The 20874-nt window shown below is 54.7% G+C and overlaps 1 protein-coding gene across 2 annotated transcripts in view; it reads right to left on the bottom strand.

Annotated features, from left to right (window-relative positions):
* The window catches only part of HACL2 (2-hydroxyacyl-CoA lyase 2), a 24792-nt gene extending 6018 nt beyond the window's left edge, over positions 1–18774 (bottom strand). The window contains exons 1-13 of one of the 2 annotated variants that reach the window (XM_068136030.2): positions 18552–18774; positions 10892–11093; positions 10611–10738; positions 10176–10314; positions 9562–9889; positions 9178–9314; positions 8934–9068; positions 8734–8848; positions 7940–8109; positions 7790–7860; positions 7607–7678; positions 7381–7486; positions 1–167 (exon numbers count right to left, since the gene is read on the bottom strand). The exon at positions 1–167 is cut by the window's left edge and continues 179 nt beyond it. In XM_068136030.2, the coding sequence (XP_067992131.1) occupies positions 1–167; positions 7381–7486; positions 7607–7678; positions 7790–7860; positions 7940–8109; positions 8734–8848; positions 8934–9068; positions 9178–9314; positions 9562–9889; positions 10176–10314; positions 10611–10738; positions 10892–11093; positions 18552–18653 (1872 nt within the window). In that variant the 5' untranslated portion in view covers positions 18654–18774. The remainder of the gene's footprint in view (positions 168–7380; positions 7487–7606; positions 7679–7789; positions 7861–7939; positions 8110–8733; positions 8849–8933; positions 9069–9177; positions 9315–9561; positions 9890–10175; positions 10315–10610; positions 10739–10891; positions 11094–18551) is intronic. The other variant, XM_068136032.2, reaches the window with a different exon arrangement.
* Positions 18775–20874: the final 2100 nt, after the last annotated feature.

The raw sequence follows: 20874 nt of genomic DNA, 5'->3' as shown, positions 1-20874 counted from the left end.
TGATTGACCAATGAGAGCATTGACAAGGACGGCGCTTCCTTCACGACACATGTCCTGCACCTTGGACAGCACGGCGCGGAGATGGGCATCTTCATCATCGCCTTGATCCCCAGTAGAATCCAGGAGAATTCCACGTCCTCCGAGACCTTCTGCAGCCACGTGATAATCTTAGGGGGTGGTGGGGAGTATGGGGCTCGTTAATAATCTTCATGGCCGAATATAAAATAATTGTTTCCAGTATGAAGAGTTCATTTCCAAATGCTCTTCGTGCGAGCTTTATCTCCATTTCGGTTTTCAAATGTTAATGCTCTTAATACTGTAATGTGGACAATGGACATGCAGCATTTTTTCTTTTTTGTATACAAAGTCGAGGCTCATGGAAAAACGAGTAAATGGAATGGTTCAGGACGGAACAGTAGAGAAGGGGGAACACCAACAGCAGGGTTGAAGGCCAAGATAGGAGACTTGGACAAACAATGGGTGTATGGAGGATTGGGGAGGTACCGGATGACGCATGGGGTGGATAAGATGGATACAGAAGGAAACAACCTCCATCCACCTTTGGTGGTGGAGGTAATTACTCGAGGGAAAACTGGAAATTTGGAAGGAGGGATTTGGGTCGGGTTGACGAGGGTAGAAAACATCATGATTTTTGATTGGGGGCGATCTGAGATGGTGGTGAACAGCTGTCTTGTAGACAGACCTGGTGGGAATAATGAGTTTGAAGACGATGTGGAAGTTGGTTTCGTAGGTGGAAAGAAAGAGAAACGAATGAGTGTAGGTGAGTGGCGATTCTGGATTTATGTAGTTTCACCAAAGAGGGTTGATGGTGGACCATGTGAGCCCTACACGGACAGAGTGGAGGGTGCATGACCAGAAAGGAGGTGGTAGAAACAGAGACCACCGACCTGTCTATGATGGCGAAGTGATAGGCCAAAGACAACTTAATTGTGAGAGATTCAAATGATCTTGAGGGCCTTGGTTTTCATGGGTTCAAGATGAGCAAGGTGTGAGGCAGGGGAGCCGGCCCAGAAGGGAGAGCCATACTTCATAAAGCTGCGGATGAAGAGCTTGTAGGTGGAAAGGAGCTCAGGTGTGCCAAGGAAGGACTTTGTATGACGGAGGATCCGGTCGGCGATTTTCCAAACAAACATTCTAGTCACCATCACACCGGAGAGACTCGTTAAGAGGAATTATTGTCTTTTCAGACAGTTCATCAAAAGAAAAACAAAATATGTATTCACATTTTTATGCCTCCGCTCCCGTAGGTGGTCGGAGCCATTGTTTTCGGGTTGTCCGTCCGTCCGTCCGTACGTACGGGATAACAATCATTTTTCTCAGCAACCATATGTCCGATTAAGATGAAACTTAAGGTACGAGTGACATCCAAGCAGAATGTTTTCATCACAATTGTGACGTCATATGTCACGTGGAATGGCAGCCATCTTTGAATAAACGCAAATAATTAAAATATATATTTATCGGAAACCGCTGAATGGAAAATTTTTAAACTTGGCACATTGTCAAGTACTCCCAATGGGGAACAAAAGCTTGATAATGATGACATCATAGGTGAAGTGGTATGCCAGCCAAAAATGTTATAATCGAATTCCTCATCCTAAAAATCTGAAATTGCATGCACATGATGTATGACCCATTTGTATTGAAATATTAAATTTATGACATCATAGGTCACATGGTTTGGCAGCCATATTGGATTTAACTTAACCTCATAAAAACATATTCTCCCAAACCACCAAATCAATTGAATCAAAACTTTACGTGTGTCATTGACTAGGCATGGCGATTAAAAGATGATCACAAAAACATCATTGGTCACATGGTGTGGCAGCCATATTGGATAGAAGGAAAATATTAAATAATTATGTCTGAAACCACTTACCCTATTGATGCGAAATTTTACAAATATCATCTAGCACCACTGTTACATATAGTTGAAAATAATGACATCATAGGTCATGTGGTTTGGCAGCCATCTTGGACAGAAAAACAAACCTTATCCGATCAACACGAAACTTCACAAACATGATCCTCTACCCATACATATGCAGTGTGTACATTTTTCATGTCATATGTCATGTGTTATGGCAGCCATATTAGCTTGAAAGCCGGCATTTCAAAAAATCCATTCTCTGAAACCGCTTCACCGATCGATGTGAAACCTGTCAAGGCTGATGAAAATGTGATACTTGAAAACAGCTGATGGGATTTAAATTAAAACTTGTTTATTTTTAGGACAGTGAAAGAGGGCATCTAACTCTTGTGGGACTATGCGGAGGCATATTGGCGACACAGTCACATTGCTCTAGTTTTTTATTAACTTGTTCTTTTTGTTTATGTATTTTTTATTTTTTTTGTATACTGAATCGAGGCTTGTATACTGAAAGAGCTGACAACCGCGAGGGAAAGACAGCACAGGGGGACCACGACGGAAAAACAGCACAGGGGGACCACGAGGGAAAGACAGCACAGGGGCACCGCGAGGGAAAGACAGCACAGGGGGACCGTGAGGGAAAAACAGCACAGGGGGACCGTGAGGGAAAGACAGCACAGGGGGACCACGACGGAAAGACAGCACAGGGGGACCACGACGGAAAGACAGCACAGGGGGACCACGAGGGAAAGACAGCACAGGGGGACCGCGACGGAAAGACAGCACAGGGGGACCACGACGGAAAGACAGCACAGGGGGACCACAAAGGAAAGACAGCACAGGGGGACCATGAGGGAAAGACAGCACAGGGGGACCATGAGGGAAAGACAGCACAGGGGGACCACGACGGAAAGACAGCACAGGGGGACCATGACGGAAAGACAGCACAGGGGGACCACGACGGAAAGACAGCACAGGGGGACCACGACGGAAAGACAGCACAGGGGGACCACGACGGAAAGACAGCACAGGGGGACCACGAGGGAAAGACAGCACAGGGGGACCACGAGGGAAAGACAGCACAGGGGGACCACGAGGGAAAGACAGCACAGGGGGACCACGAGGGAAAGACAGCACAGGGGGACCGCGACGGAAAGACAGCACAGGGGGACCACGACGGAAAGACAGCACAGGGGGACCACGACGGAAAGACAGCACAGGGGGACCGCGACGGAAAGACAGCACAGGGGGACCGCGAGGGAAAGACAGCACAGGGGGACCGCGAGGGAAAGACAGCACAGGGGGACCGCGAGGGAAAGACAGCACAGGGGGACCGCGAGGGAAAGACAGCACAGGGGGACCGCGAGGGAAAGACAGCACAGGGGGACCGCGAGGGAAAGACAGCACAGGGGGACCACGAGGGAAAGACAGTACAGGGGGACCACGAGGGAAAGACAGCACAGGGGGACCGCGAGGGAAAGACAGCACAGGAGGACCGCGAGGGAAAGACAGCACAGGGGGACCGCGAGGGAAAGACAGCACAGGGGGACCACGAGGGAAAGACAGCACAGGGGGACCACGAGGGAAAGACAGCACAGGGGGACCGCGAGGGAAAGACAGCACAGGGGGACCACGAGGGAAAGACAGCACAGGGAGACCATGACGGAAAGACAGTACAGGGGGACCACGAGGGAAAGACAGCACAGGGGGACCACGAGGGAAAGACAGCACAGGGGGACCACGAGGGAAAGACAGCACAGGGGGACCACGAGGGAAAGACAGTACAGGGGGACCGTGAGGGAAAGACAGTACAGGGGGACCGCGAGGGAAAGACAGTACAGGGGGACCGCGAGGGAAAGACAGTACAGGGGGACCGCGAGGGAAAGACAGTACAGGGGGACCGCGAGGGAAAGACAGCACAGGGGGACCACAAAGGAAAGACAGCACAGGGGGACCATGAGGGAAAGACAGCACAGGGGGACCATGAGGGAAAGACAGCACAGGGGGACCACGACGGAAAGACAGCACAGGGGGACCACGACGGAAAGACAGCACAGGGGGACCACGACGGAAAGACAGCACAGGGGGACCACGACGGAAAGACAGCACAGGGGGACCACGACGGAAAGACAGCACAGGGGGACCACGAGGGAAAGACAGCACAGGGGGACCACGAGGGAAAGACAGCACAGGGGGACCACGAGGGAAAGACAGCACAGGGGGACCACGAGGGAAAGACAGCACAGGGGGACCGCGACGGAAAGACAGCACAGGGGGACCACGACGGAAAGACAGCACAGGGGGACCACGACGGAAAGACAGCACAGGGGGACCACGACGGAAAGACAGCACAGGGGGACCGTGAGGGAAAGACAGCACAGGGGGACCGTGAGGGAAAGACAGCACAGGGGGACCGTGAGGGAAAGACAGCACAGGGGGACCACGACGGAAAGACAGCACAGGGGGACCACGAGGGAAAGACAGCACAGGGGGACCGCGACGGAAAGACAGCACAGGGGGACCGCGACGGAAAGACAGCACAGGGGGACCACGACGGAAAGACAGCACAGGGGGACCACGAGGGAAAGACAGCACAGGGGGACCACGAGGGAAAGACAGCACAGGGGGACCGCGACGGAAAGACAGCACAGGGGGACCACGACGGAAAGACAGCACAGGGGGACCGCGAGGGAAAGACAGCACAGGGGGACCGCGAGGGAAAGACAGCACAGGGGGACCGCGAGGGAAAGACAGCACAGGGGGACCGCGAGGGAAAGACAGCACAGGGGGACCGCGAGGGAAAGACAGCACAGGGGGACCGCGAGGGAAAGACAGTACAGGGGGACCACGAGGGAAAGACAGCACAGGGGGACCGCGAGGGAAAGACAGCACAGGGGGACCGCGAGGGAAAGACAGCACAGGGGGACCGCGAGGGAAAGACAGCACAGGGGGACCACGAGGGAAAGTCAGCACAGGGGGACCGCGAGGGAAAGACAGCACAGGGGGACCACGAGGGAAAGACAGCACAGGGAGACCATGACGGAAAGACAGTACAGGGGGACCACGAGGGAAAGACAGCACAGGGGGACCACGAGGGAAAGACAGCACAGGGGGACCACGAGGGAAAGACAGCACAGGGGGACCACGAGGGAAAGACAGTACAGGGGGACCACGAGGGAAAGACAGCACAGGGGGACCGCGAGGGAAAGACAGTACAGGGGGACCGCGAGGGAAAGACAGTACAGGGGGACCGCGAGGGAAAGACAGCACAGGGGGACCACAAAGGAAAGACAGCACAGGGGGACCATGAGGGAAAGACAGCACAGGGGGACCATGAGGGAAAGACAGCACAGGGGGACCACGACGGAAAGACAGCACAGGGGGACCACGGCGGAAAGACAGCACAGGGGGACCACGACGGAAAGACAGCACAGGGGGACCACGACGGAAAGACAGCACAGGGGGACCACGAGGGAAAGACAGCACAGGGGGACCACGAGGGAAAGACAGCACAGGGGGACCACGAGGGAAAGACAGCACAGGGGGACCACGAGGGAAAGACAGCACAGGGGGACCGCGACGGAAAGACAGCACAGGGGGACCACGACGGAAAGACAGCACAGGGGGACCACGACGGAAAGACAGCACAGGGGGACCGCGACGGAAAGACAGCACAGGGGGACCGCGAGGGAAAGACAGCACAGGGGGACCGCGAGGGAAAGACAGCACAGGGGGACCGCGAGGGAAAGACAGTACAGGGGGACCACGAGGGAAAGACAGTACAGGGGGACCGCGAGGGAAAGACAGCACAGGGGGACCGCGAGGGAAAGACAGCACAGGGGGACCGCGAGGGAAAGACAGCACAGGGGGACCGCGAGGGAAAGACAGCACAGGGGGACCACGAGGGAAAGACAGCACAGGGGGACCGCGAGGGAAAGACAGCACAGGGGGACCACGAGGGAAAGACAGCACAGGGAGACCATGACGGAAAGACAGTACAGGGGGACCACGAGGGAAAGACAGCACAGGGGGACCACGAGGGAAAGACAGCACAGGGGGACCACGAGGGAAAGACAGTACAGGGGGACCGCGAGGGAAAGACAGTACAGGGGGACCGTGAGGGAAAGACAGTACAGGGGGACCGCGAGGGAAAGACAGTACAGGGGGACCGCGAGGGAAAGACAGTACAGGGGGACCGCGAGGGAAAGACAGTACAGGGGGACCACGAGGGAAAGATTTCAAAGGATTTATGGCCATCGGTTTCTGATCTCTGTCTATCAGTGTGGATTCCATCTGTCACAACTCTGGAGTATGCAAGTCTGCTCCTCCCTCAGCAATGATTGGACACTCCAAATCTCAAACACGAGAGTGGGAGCCTCCCCAAACATACCTTGAGCATTTGACACTGGCATGCTGACTTGCTTGCTCCCCAAGCTGTCTGTGGCACGGAAGGCCTTTGTTCCTAGATTCATGACTTCCTCCACCCGTGAAGTAAATATGCTTCCATCTAATGGATGAAACCCTCTCCCAGTGGAGACCAGAGTTCTCCAAAGCAGTGTTTGGGCCCAGGCTTGTTCCACATCGATATTAATCGATTTTCCCAATGCTCTGGAAGGAAACCCCTCTTCCTTTTTGGAGCTAACTCATTGTGTTATACACCCACCCATCCCACTACTAGGCAGACAGCGACTATCTTTCTCTGCTGATCCAGAAATGTTCAGACTCTTGTCTCATCAATGGATCATGTCCTTCAATCCTGTAAAATCTCAAGCAACTCCCGGGTGCACGCTTACTCCCTGTAACTTCCTCCTGGTTGAACTTCCAAAATCCAGGATCACTGCACACCTCAACTCTTATTCATCGCTTCTCCCATCTACGGAACCGCCTTCCATTGGCTGTGTCTCACCCTTCCCTCCAAGGCTTCAATTAGGCAGTGCACCACCATGTCTGGTCATCCCCAATTTTTAACCCTGATCTTTAATACCCCCATTGACCCTTCCAAACCCAACCATCTTACTTGCTAGTTTCAGTTTCCTTCCTGCCTCTCCTCTCCCTTCCTCCCCTCCCTTTCCTGTTTGTTCATTCCCTTGATGTACCTTGCTCTTTCACAAGCCTCACTCATGTAAAGAAGAGCAATATGTCCCGAGACTCATTGACGAGACTTGTGAAAGGATCTTTTTTTTTTAACCCTTTAAATGCCTCTTGCCGCCATTTGTGCAATCGGTTAAATCGGGTTAACTTTCATGAGCTGGTATTTCGGGCCTATACTCTGACATTGCGTGAGACCTACCTCTGAGGATGTTACTTTGCACTTGGCGATTCTCTCTAATTACATCACTTCCAAAACTCTCCCCATTGGCTGCCATTTAATGGTTTGGTTTGTAACACATGACTGCATCAAGTGTCAAATGTGTTTTACCTGTCGTGTTGTCAATGAGCAGAGGTCACGTTTAAGTAAGCAGAGCATTTACCTGTGCTGTGTTTACCTGTGTAGCGAAGCTGACAGGCCACGTCTGTGCCCAGTATTTGGCGCTGGTCCCTCACGATTTGTGACCAACAGGCATCATTGCCAACGAGAGCGATCACTGCCACCTGATGAAAGTGGAATGAAAATGTCATTGAATGGAAGTCTGATGGAGCGATAGCAGGGTGGTTGAATTTGTTACAGGTAAACTGGGAATGTTGGGGGGATGATAGTGGAGGTTCTGATACCTTGTGTCTTTTAAAAGTGTCAAACTCTGCCAGACTGAACCCCAAGCTGCCATCTCCATACAAAATCCACACCTGCTCATCAGGTCATGGTGGGATTGGGTGGAAGGGGTCACAGAAAACACAATTGAGTCACCCTGTACTGTCACTGCCATTATCCCCACGTTCACTTCCCTTTTGTCTCACCTCTGCCTCTGGCCTGCAAAGCTTGGCTCCGAGAGCAAAACCGCCACCGACCCCCAGTGTTCCAAATGCACCTGAGTGAACATCAATGGTCATCCGGGACTCGTAGGTAACGATACTCGCGAGTGTTCGGGTTGGACACCAAGTACTCACCCGGGTCCAGCCAGCCCCCTGGGCCCCGTGCACGAGTCACGTAGGCGGCGGTACCCACAAAATCCCCGCCATCGGCGACCAGGATGGCGTTGGGTGGAAGAATGTCCTCCAGGGCGAGCAGGAGGCGCACGGGATTGAGGTAAAGACCAGACGATTGTGAGGCCTTCATCCTAAGGGGACAGGGAAGTGGGGTTGATAACTTTCACCAATGAGGAGCAGGTGAGTTGTTAATGGGGAAGGAAAACTATCAAAATATTTCACATAATTTGTTTGATTATCGTAACTTTGAAGTTGAAGAATTGTCCTTGCAAAGTGATTATATTGTACACTGTCCGGCACAGTGATTGACTGTACACTACTTTTTTTTTTTACTTTTTTTTGTATGCAGCCAACGGCTGCTTGGCTGCATCATTTTCTGGGGGCACAGCTGTGCCACTGATGCAATTCCCCCTCACCAGCTAGCGGGTGCAATTCCCCCTCACCAGCTAGCGGGTACCCATTTTGCCAAAATCAGAAGGATGACAAGGCCGAGTCGACCGGCCTGATGTCAATTCAACAGCACGACAGGAGCTTGAACTCGAGACCGTAGGATCTTAAGCCAGCCATCTTAACCATTAGGCCAACACCAAGCTATACTGGACATTGTGACGTGGCACATTGCATGCTGTGGTAATTCATTGGCTTCATGTGGCACAGTGCACACTGTACATCACTCGACTGTATAAAACGGTGCACAATGATTTGGCATACAGTACATTGAGCATTGCTGCGTGGCATACAGTGCGGGCGATCACCTGATTTCGTCATCCTTTTGGCTGTCGGACTCGTGGAGCGAGTCGAGCCAGTCCGAGGGAGACCTTTTGCCACCGAGACGCCGAGACAGCTCCACTAAGAAGCATCCCGGGTCACCTGCTCAGAGTACAGTATCCATGGTATACTTGGTTTCTCCTTGAAATCTACAACATGTGGATGTTTGCATTCTTTGTGTTCTCACCTTGGACAGCAATGCGTGGCCTCCAGAAAATGCCTTTGTTTCGCATAAGTTGTTCTCTATCACGATTCACCGCAACGATGGCCGCACTTTTAGGTAGCAAGCGGCCGTACGAAAGACGAAAATCGCACACCGCTCCTGGGAAGGTAAAGCTTGCAATTGAGTCAACAAGAATGTACGTGCTGTGCGAGATGGAAGGGCAAAGACGATGGAAATGAGTGATGAGGTTGGTATGCGGGAGCGTTACCAGCGAGGACGATGGCGTCGGCTTGGCGTAAGGCGGCACGGCGGTTGTGTCGGATGTGGAGGACGTTGGAGCCACCGAGCAGACCTCTTGCCATTCCACCCAGATAACATGGAAATCCCAGTTCCTCTATTGCTTCCCTGAACAACAAAGCACCCAATTCGCCAATTAAGGTACGTGTTCCACGGGTCACCAAGTCAGATAATGACGAAAGTCAATTTCATTTCCAATTCCTTGATTGTTTGGATGAAGATCCATTGTCCTGTGATCAAGGTGAATGGCGCATTTGGGAACAATGCCAACGATACAGGATAAATCTGCTGTAGGAAATGCAGAATGAGGAAGAGTAATGTTTCTGAAATGCCATTTTACAACTTTCAACATTACCTCAGTTTCACAGAAGTTGTGGGAGGTAGCATAACTTGACTCCCAAGCAGCAATAATGGTCGTCGAGCCTTTTCCAAAATGGCTGCTGCCGCGTCCAGCTCCTGAGAACTGGCTCGCAGCAACGAGAAAGGAAGTGGTCCGAGGGGTCGTGAGGTCCACGCTCCGGCAAATAGGTTATTGAGGTGCCGCTTTAAATACCAGTTGACCATTCGCTGAGAGAGTGAGGGGGGATGAGAAGCAGGGCGGTGGGAAGCTTGAGGGGATAGTTCCCTACGAACTATGGAGTATGGATAAAGGACATCGATGGGAAGCTCCAGGAAGACTGGCCCTTTGGAAGTGAGGGTGATTGCGAAGGAAAGATGGAAGGAGAAGAAAATTTGATGGCAAATCAGTGATGATGTGGGGGGAGGAGGGAGGAGAGGGGAATTGTGGCACAAACAATGTCATGGAAACATGCAAGTGCAGACCCTCGCACGGTCGTCATGGCAAAATCATGGCAAAACAGGACCAGGCTTCTCCACACAACAATCGCTGTCCACCATTATGACCCATTGCTTTATGGATCACAATTGTAAATGGCACGCAACAATCTGCCCACCACCTTATGACGTTACCTGGTGTACCCTCCAGAGCAGTGGAAATGGCGAGTCGCAGAGAGGGAGTGATCTCTCGAACATAACGGACGGACAAACAGAGTTTGCAGACAGGGCGAAGCAAGGCCATCTGGCTAATGTCTTGCAGAGCACCACGACCCTGAGAAACATAATCAATAACATGGGCAGGATTACTTATCCTGCGATTGAACGATCTTTGTAGAACAGTCTTGGGAGGTTTGTTATTCTTAAGATAAAGTCGTGAGTTGTGAAGAGCAGAATTGTCTGTGACCCTCGTTCACATCACAAAGGTAAACCTTTTAATCCCATATTAGATATCCTCTCAACCCTCTCATTCACACACATCTCATTACGCGTTTGTTAATTAACATTCTTTGTACGTTGATCATTGCTTCACAATAACTGCAAACGAGTTATCATTTTCCTCAACTCTACCTTCAGGATTGTAGCTGCGGCGCCTCCCATCAGCACCAATGGTGACTCGGCAAGGCGAGCGTTCTGCAGGGCGGTGACCGTGTTCGTAACACCTGGGCCCGCCGTTACCACAGCGACACCAATGGTACCTGCACAAGAAATGATAACTGTGGTGCCAAACCAATTTCACCACGGTGACGACCCCATTTCACCATGGTGACAAAAGTTGACACGGCAAGGGTGAATGTGCAACAGCTACCTGTAAAGGTGTTTCATACCATGCATCACCTACTAATACACACCGCTCAGTCTGGCTGTCGCATCAGCTGCGAACACCGCTGTGGCCTCGTGCCTCACGTCGATAACCGCGATGTTGAGTGCCTCACATGCGGCCAGGATGGGAGACACGTGACCTCCGACCAGGGTAAACAACCTATCGACCCCGTGAGCTTTGAGGCACTCGGCCACCAATTCACCACCATGTCGATTGCTTTCTTCATCGACCTTGTGATGGCAAGTTGCGATGAGATCATCATCAAAATAGCTTCACAGACATTGATAAACACCACAAAATAGATAAATACGAATTTATCACTCTCACGTGACATGGAACACGAACATACATCCGGTCTGATTTGAGATTGTCATGATGATGAGCACAAAGTGCATTATTCCAGAACGTCTGTGTCCCTGTGCTGAAGAGAAAGCACACAAGAAGGAAGCACACGAACGAATCACGGCGCAAGATCACTGTGCGAGATCAGGACCATAGTTCACTAGATGATGGTGTTAGATGACGGTGTGAGTTCACAAGATCACTGTGCGAGATCACGGTGTTAAATCGGTGTGTTAAATCAGGTTGCGAGTTCACTAGATCACGATGTTAGATCATGGTGCGAGTTCATTACATCACGGTGTGAGTTCACCAGATCACGATGTTAGATCATGGTGTGAGTTCACTAAATCACGGTGCGAGTTCGCTAGATCATGGTGCGAGTTCGCTAGATCATGGTGCAAGTTCGCTAGAGTTCACTAAATCATGGTGCGAGTTCACTAGATCATGGCGCGAGTTCGCTAGATCATGGTGCGAGTTCGCTAGATCATGGTGCAAGTTCGCTAGAGTTCACTAAATCACGGTGCGAGTTCACTAGATCACGATGTTAGATCATGGTGCGAGTTCATTACATCACGGTGTGAGTTCACCAGATCACGATGTTAGATCATGGTGTGAGTTCACTAAATCACGGTGCGAGTTCGCTAGATCATGGTGCAAGTTCACTAGAGTTCACTAAATCACGGTGCGAGTTCACTAGATCACGATGTTAGATCATGGTGCGAGTTCATTACATCACGGTGTGAGTTCACCAGATCACGATGTTAGATCATGGTGTGAGTTCACTAAATCACGGTGCGAGTTCGCTAGATCATGGTGCGAGTTCGCTAGATCATGGTGCAAGTTCGCTAGAGTTCACTAAATCACGGTGCGAGTTCACTAGATCATGGCGCGAGTTCGCTAGATCATGGTGCAAGTTCGCTAGAGTTCACTAAATCACGGTGCGAGTTCACGAGATCACGATGTTAGATCATGGTGCGAGTTCATTACATCACGGTGTGAGTTCACTAAATCACGGTGCGAGTTCACCAGATCACGATGTTAGATCATGGTGCGAGTTCATTACATCACGGTGTGAGTTCACTAAATCACGGTGTGAGTTCACTAAATCACGGTGTGAGTTCACTAAATCACGGTGTGAGTTCACTAAATCACGGTGTGAGTTCACTAAATCACGGTGTGAGTTCACTAAATCACGGTGTGAGTTCACTAAATCACGGTGTGAGTTCACTAAATCACGGTGTGAGTTCACTAAATCACGGTGCGAGTTCACCAGATCACGATGTTAGATCATGGTGCGAGTTCGCTGGATCATGGTGCAAGTTCGCTAGAGTTCACTAAATCACGGTGCGAGTTCGCTGGATCACGGTGCGAGTTCGCTGGATCACGGTGCGAGTTCGCTGGATCACGGTGCGAGTTCGCTGGATCACGGTGCGAGTTCGCTGGATCACGGTGCGAGTTCGCTGGATCACGGTGCGAGTTCGCTGGATCACGGTGCGAGTTCGCTGGATCACGGTGCGAGTTCGCTGGATCACGGTGCGAGTTCGCTGGATCACGGTGCGAGTTCGCTGGATCACGGTGCGAGTTCGCTGGATCACGGTGCGAGTTCGCTGGATCACGGTGCGAGTTCGCTGGATCACGGTGCGAGTTCGCTGGATCACGGTGCGAGTTCGCTGGATCACGGTGCGAGTTCGCTGGATCACGGTGCGAGTTCGCTGGATCACGGTGCGAGTTCGCTGGATCACGGTGCGAGTTCGCTGGATCACGGTGCGAGTTCGCTGGATCACGGTGCGAGTTCGCTGGATCACGGTGCGAGTTCGCTGGATCACGGTGCGAGTTCGCTGGATCACGGTGCGAGTTCGCTGGATCACGGTGCGAGTTCGCTGGATCACGGTGCGAGTTCGCTGGATCACGGTGCGAGTTCGCTGGATCACGGTGCGAGTTCGCTGGATCACGGTGCGAGTTCGCTGGATCACGGTGCGAGTTCGCTGGATCACGGTGCGAGTTCGCTGGATCACGGTGCGAGTTCGCTGGATCACGGTGCGAGTTCGCTGGATCACGGTGCGAGTTCGCTGGATCACGGTGCGAGTTCGCTGGATCACGGTGCGAGTTCGCTGGATCACGGTGCGAGTTCGCTGGATCACGGTGCGAGTTCGCTGGATCACGGTGCGAGTTCGCTGGATCACGGTGCGAGTTCGCTGGATCACGGTGCGAGTTCGCTGGATCACGGTGCGAGTTCGCTGGATCACGGTGCGAGTTCGCTGGATCACGGTGCGAGTTCGCTGGATCACGGTGCGAGTTCGCTGGATCACGGTGCGAGTTCGCTGGATCACGGTGCGAGTTCGCTGGATCACGGTGCGAGTTCGCTGGATCACGGTGCGAGTTCGCTGGATCACGGTGCGAGTTCGCTGGATCACGGTGCGAGTTCGCTGGATCACGGTGCGAGTTCGCTGGATCACGGTGCGAGTTCGCTGGATCACGGTGCGAGTTCGCTGGATCACGGTGCGAGTTCGCTGGATCACGGTGCGAGTTCGCTGGATCACGGTGCGAGTTCGCTGGATCACGGTGCGAGTTCGCTGGATCACGGTGCGAGTTCGCTGGATCACGGTGCGAGTTCGCTGGATCACGGTGCGAGTTCGCTGGATCACGGTGCGAGTTCGCTGGATCACGGTGCGAGTTCGCTGGATCACGGTGCGAGTTCGCTGGATCACGGTGCGAGTTCGCTGGATCACGGTGCGAGTTCGCTGGATCACGGTGCGAGTTCGCTGGATCACGGTGCGAGTTCGCTGGATCACGGTGCGAGTTCGCTGGATCACGGTGCGAGTTCGCTGGATCACGGTGCGAGTTCGCTGGATCACGGTGCGAGTTCGCTGGATCACGGTGCGAGTTCGCTGGATCACGGTGCGAGTTCGCTGGATCACGGTGCGAGTTCGCTGGATCACGGTGCGAGTTCGCTGGATCACGGTGCGAGTTCGCTGGATCACGGTGCGAGTTCGCTGGATCACGGTGCGAGTTCGCTAAATCACGGTGCGAGTTCGCTAAATCACGGTGCGAGTTCACTAAATCACGGTGCGAGTTCACTAAATCACGGTGCGAGTTCACCAGATCACGATGTTAGATCATGGTGCGAGTTCGCTGGATCATGGTGCAAGTTCGCTAGAGTTCACTAAATCACGGTGCGAGTTCGCTGGATCACGGTGCGAGTTCGCTGGATCACGGTGCGAGTTCGCTGGATCACGGTGCGAGTTCGCTGGATCACGGTGCGAGTTCGCTGGATCACGGTGCGAGTTCGCTGGATCACGGTGCGAGTTCGCTGGATCACGGTGCGAGTTCGCTGGATCACGGTGCGAGTTCGCTGGATCACGGTGCGAGTTCGCTGGATCACGGTGCGAGTTCGCTGGATCACGGTGCGAGTTCGCTGGATCACGGTGCGAGTTCGCTGGATCACGGTGCGAGTTCGCTGGATCACGGTGCGAGTTCGCTGGATCACGGTGCGAGTTCGCTGGATCACGGTGCGAGTTCGCGGGATCACGGTGCGAGTTCGCTGGATCACGGTGCGAGTTCGCTGGATCACGGTGCGAGTTCGCTGGATCACGGTGCGAGTTCGCTGGATCACGGTGCGAGTTCGCGGGATCACGGTGCGAGTTCGCCGGATCACGGTGCGAGTTCGCCGGATCACGGTGCGAGTTCGCCGGATCACGGTGCGAGTTCGCCGGATCACGGTGCGAGTTCGCCGGATCACGGTGCGAGTTCGCCGGATCACGGTGCGAGTTCGCCGGATCACGGTGCGAGTTCGCCGGATCACGGTGCGAGTTCGTGGGATCACGGTGCGAGTTCGCGGGATCACGGTGCGAGTTCGCGAGATCACGGTGCGAGTTCCCTCGATCACGGTGCGAGTTCCCTCGATCACGGTGCGAGTTCGCCAGATCACGGTGCCAGTTCGCCAGATCACGGTGCGAGTTCGCCAGATCACGGTGCGAGTTCGCCAGATCACGGTGCGAGTTCGCCAGATCACGGTGCGAGTTCGCCAGATCACGGTGCGAGTTCGCCAGATCACGGTGCGAGTTCGCCAGATCACGGTGCGAGTTCCCTCGATCACGGTGCGAGTTCCCTCGATCACGGTGCGAGTTCCCTCGATCACGGTGTGAGTTCCCTCGATCACGGTACGAGATCACGGTGCGAGTTCACTAGATCACGGTGCGAGTTCACGAGATCACGGTGCGAGTTCACGAGATCACGGTGCGAGTTCACGAGATCACGGTGCGAGTTCACGAGATCACGGTGCGAGTTCACTAGATCACGGTGCGAGTTCGCGAGATCACGGTGCGAGTTCGCGAGATCACGGTGCGAGTTCCCTCGATCACGGTGCGAGTTCCCTCGATCACGGTGCGAGTTCCCTCGATCACGGTGCGAGTTCCCTCGATCACGGTGCGAGTTCCCTCGATCACGGTGCCAGTTCGCCAGATCACGGTGCCAGTTCGCCAGATCACGGTGCGAGTTCGCCAGATCACGGTGCGAGTTCGCCAGATCACGGTGCGAGTTCGCCAGATCACGGTGCGAGTTCCCTCGATCACGGTGCGAGTTCCCTCGATCACGGTACGAGATCACGGTGCGAGTTCACTAGATCACGGTGCGAGTTCACGAGATCACGGTGCGAGTTCACGAGATCACGGTACGAGATCACGGTGCGAGTTCCCGAGATCACGGTGCGAGTTCGCCAGTTCACGGTGCGAGTTCGCCAGATCACGGTGCGAGTTCGCCAGATCACGGTGCGAGTTCGCCAGATCACGGTGCGAGTTCGCCAGATCACGGTGCGAGTTCGCCAGATCACGGTGCGAGTTCGCCAGATCACGGTGCGAGTTCGCCAGATCACGGTGCGAGTTCGCCAGATCACGGTGCGAGTTCGCCAGATCACGGTGCGAGTTCGCCAGATCACGGTGCGAGTTCGCCAGATCACGGTGCGAGTTCGCCAGATCACGGTGCGAGTTCGCCAGATCACGGTGCGAGTTCGCCAGATCACGGTGCGAGTTCGCCAGATCACGGTGCGAGTTCGCCAGATCACGGTGCGAGTTCCCGAGATCACGGTGCGAGTTCGCCAGTTCACGGTGCGAGTTCGCCAGATCACGGTGCGAGTTCGCCAGATCACGGTGCGAGTTCGCCAGATCACGGTGCGAGTTCGCCAGATCACGGTGCGAGTTCGCCAGATCACGGTGCGAGTTCGCCAGATCACGGTGCGAGTTCGCCAGATCACGGTGCGAGTTCGCCAGATCACGGTGCGAGTTCGCCAGATCACGGTGCGAGTTCGCCAGATCACGGTGCGAGTTCGCCAGATCACGGTGCGAGTTCGCCAGATCACGGTGCGAGTTCGCCAGATCACGGTGCGAGTTCGCCCGATCACGGTGCGAGTTCACGAGATCACGGTGCGATTTCCCTCGATCACGGTGCCAGTTCGCCAGATCACGGTGCCAGTTCGCCAGATCACGGTGCCAGTTCGCCAGATCACGGTGCGAGTTCGCCAGATCACGGTGCGAGTTCGCCAGATCACGGTGCGAGTTCGCCAGATCACGGTGCGAGTTCGCCAGATCACGGTGCGAGTTCGCCAGATCACGGTGCGAGTTCGCCAGATCACGGTGCGAGTTCGCCAGATCACGGTGCGAGTTCGCCAGATCACGGTGCGAGTTCGCCAGATCACCGTGCGAGTTCGCCAGATCACGGTGCGAGTTCGCCAGATCACGGTGCGAGTTCGCCAGATCACGGTGCGAGTTCGCCAGATCACGGTGCGAGTTCGCCAGATCACGGTGCGAGTTCGCCAGATCACGGTGCGAGTTCGCCAGATCACGGTGCGAGTTCGCCAGATCACGGTGCGAGTTCGCCAGATCACGGTGCGAGTTCGCCAGATCACGGTGCGAGTTCGCCAGATCACGGTGCGAGTTCGCCAGATCACGGTGCGAGTTCGCCAGATCACGGTGCGAGTTCGCCAGATCACGGTGCGAGTTCGCCAGATCACGGTGCGAGTTCGCCAGATCACGGTGCGAGTTCGCCAGATCACGGTGCGAGTTCGCCCGATCACGGTGCGAGTTCGCCCGATCACGGTGCGAGTTCGCCCGATCACGGTGCGAGTTCGCCCGATCACGGTGCGAGTTCGCCCGATCACGGTGCGAGTTCGCCAGATCACGGTGCGAGTTCGCCAGATCACGGTGCGAGTTCGCCAGATCACGGTGCGAGTTCGCCAGATCACGGTGCGAGTTCGCCAGATCACGGTGCGAGTTCGCCAGATCACGGTGCGAGTTCGCCAGATCACGGTGCGAGTTCGCCAGATCACGGTGCGAGTTCGCCAGATCACGGTGCGAGTTCGCCAGATCACGGTGCGAGTTCGCCAGATCACGGTGCGAGTTCGCCAGATCACGGTGCGAGTTCGCCAGATCACGGTGCGAGTTCGCCAGATCACGGTGCGAGTTCGCCAGATCACGGTGCGAGTTCGCCAGATCACGGTGCGAGTTCGCCAGATCACGGTGCGAGTTCGCCAGATCACGGTGCGAGTTCGCCCGATCACGGTGCGAGTTCGCCAGATCACGGTGCGAGTTCGCCCGATCACGGTGCGAGTTCGCCAGATCACGGTGCGAGTTCGCCAGATCACGGTGCGAGTTCGCCAGATCACGGTGCGAGTTCGCCAGATCACGGTGCGAGTTCGCCAGATCACGGTGCGAGTTCGCTAGATCACGGTGCGAGATCACGGTGCGAGTTCACGAGATCACGGTGCGAGATCACTAGATCACGGTGCGAGTTCACTAGATCACGGTGCGAGTTCACTAGATCACGGTGCGAGTTCACTAGATCACGGTGCGAGTTCACGAGATCACGGTGCGAGTTCACTAGATCACGGTGCGAGTTCACTAGATCACGGTGCGAGTTCACTAGATCACGGTGCGAGTTCACTAGATCACGGTGCGAGTTCACTAGATCACGGTGCGAGTTCACTAGATCACGGTGCGAGTTCACTAGATCACGGTGCGAGTTCACGAGATCACGGTGCGAGTTCACGAGATCACGGTGCGAGTTCACGAGATCACGGTGTGAGTTCCCTCGATCACAGTGTTAAATTGGTGTGTTGAATTGGGGGTGTTGAATCAGTGTGCCAGTCCACTGGATCACTGTGTGCGTGTTGGATCGCCATGTGTGTGTGTGTGTGTGTGTGTGTGTGTGTGTGTGTGTGTGTGTGTGTGTGTGTGTGTGTGTGTGTGTGTGTGTGTGTGTGTGTGTGTGTGTGTGTGTGTTCGATCTCACACTACTAAATCGCCATGTTAATTCACGGTGCGAGTTCAAGTCACGGTTAGTAATAACGACCGTACCTCATGATTGAGTTGATAGACCAGTCCAAGCTGACGTTCCACCCACAGGAACAAGATAAAAAGCGAGGATAAGACCGTGACCAGGAGGAGGAGAGCCAGCATCGTACAGACCGAGCAGGGCAGGACCGAGTACAATGACCCTTTTCGGCGACCTTTGCACAAAGTGCGTGCCTCGTTTCCCGGAAATACAGAAACAAAACCTTGGGGAGTGACGTCAGTTGGTTGATAAACTCGCGTGTTTTCGCCGGGGTGTCACATGACCAATCAGCTTGCTAGCGCTTGCCAAACCAGGCGTTCCTTAGCAACGGTTTCCGACGGAGCGCTTGCTTGACTGCTTCTTCCAGCTGATTGGGAATGGAACCGCTGGATAAAGTATGACGTACAGTGCTCACCTTTTCCACATTAAATTCACGAATACGTGTCTTATGGAACGCACTCGAACTTATCCACGGCTCGGTGTGTGTACACCGCTCATTCGGCCGACAACAAAGTCGATTCGGTCATACACCGCCCAAAGCGACCCACATATCACATATATAATGTACACGGGATATATACATATATACACATTATATATACACATTATATAATATATACACATTATATAATATACATATAATATATTTTAGCACGCGCTACTACGCGCGTGACTTGCTACCAAGGAGGAAGCGGACAACGCGGTAAGTTTATAGTTCTTTATTCCAAAGAGGTCACTGTAGCACTGGCGCGCTCCGGGCTGCGCGCCCGGTGTATATCCTGAGGCCACGCCTACCCCTCGGGCGTGGCCGCCGCCCACTTGGTGCGCGGAATGATGTCACCACGCCAGTGGGCTTTCGTGTCCGCCACAATATACACATTATATAATATATTGTGGCGGACACGAAAGCTCACTGGCGTGAGGGCATCATTCCACGCCCCAAGTGGGCGGCGGCCACGCCCGAGGGGTAGGCGTGGCCGCGGGATATACACCGGGCGCGCAGCCTGGAGCGCACCAGTGCTACAGTGGAGCTCTTTTAATAAAGACTCTTAAACTCACCGCGTTGTCCGCTTCCTTCTTGTTGTGCAAGCAAGCGCGCGTAGCACCGCGCTTCATTTGGTGACCCTCCGACGTTCTGGTCAGCCCTCGCTGACCACCCAAATACACCATCGCAATGGCAAACAACGCGGTCCAAATGACACTCCCCGAGTTCTGGGAGACGCAAGCCGAAGTCTGGTTCCTGCAGGCAGAACCCCAGTTCCGACTTCGAGGCATCACGGTGGACGAGACCAGGTACTGCCACGTGGTCGCTTCCCTCGGGCCCGGCACGGCCGGCCACGTCGTGTCGGTCCTGAGGAACCCACCGGCCGACGGCAGGTACGAGGCGATCAAGCGTCTCCTCCTCGCCACGTTCGGCCTCACGGTGGACGCACAGGCCGACCGCCTCCTGGACCTCCCCGAGCTCGGTGACACGCGACCATCGGTCCGCATGGACCATATGCTGTCGTTGTTCGGCGACGAAACCCCGAACGCTCTATTCCGTGCGTTATTTTGACGCCAGCTGCCGGCACGAGTCCGCCTCGCGTTGGCCGGTTCTGTGACTATGGAACCCCGAGCTCTCGCTGCCGAAGCCGACAGGTTCTTCGCGGCTTTGGACGCGCAGGCGAGTTTTGGCGCGGCCGCCGCGCATCCCGAGGCTGACCCTGATGCTGATGCACCACACATCGGGGATCCCGAGGCTGACGCACGCCACGTGGCCGCCGCCACGCCACGCCCACCACCGCCGCGAAAACCGCGGCCTCCGCCTTCGCCGCAAACCTGGTGCCATTTCCACGCCAGGTTTGGCCACAAGGCGAGGACTTGTTGCCCGCCGTGCTCCTTCGGCAAGTTGGGAAACTACAAAGCCGGCGCTCGGTAGCGGCCCTGAGCGTCGGCCATTCCGGCAGCCTTCTTTTTATAACGGACACCTTGTCCGGGCACCGTTTCCTATGCGATACGGGGACACAGGTGAGCGTTATCCCTGCCTCTACGTCCCACAAGCACACCGCGGGCCGGGGCCCCGCGTTGCTTGCCGCGAACGGAACACCCATACACACATTCGGGAAGCGCTGCCTCTCCCTGCGGTTCGGAAGGCAACGCTTCGAGTGGACGTTCGTAACCGCTAGTGTCCCCATGGCGCTACTCGGTGCGGATTTCCTCTTTGCACACGGGTTGTTGGTAGATGTGAAGAACAGACGTCTCGTCCAGGCTGAAACGTTCAGCTCGCTTGCTTGCGCGTTGAGCAGCTTGTTGAGCGGCTCGCCAAGCGGCTTGCTGAGCGGTTCGGTCCCGGCGAGGTTAGTTTGT

This window comes from Myxine glutinosa, chromosome 14, assembly GCF_964187855.1.
Source record: "Myxine glutinosa chromosome 14, kmMyxGlut1.1, whole genome shotgun sequence".
Lineage (NCBI taxonomy): Eukaryota > Metazoa > Chordata > Myxini > Myxiniformes > Myxinidae > Myxine > Myxine glutinosa.
This window is presented reverse-complemented; position numbering and strand designations above follow the sequence as displayed.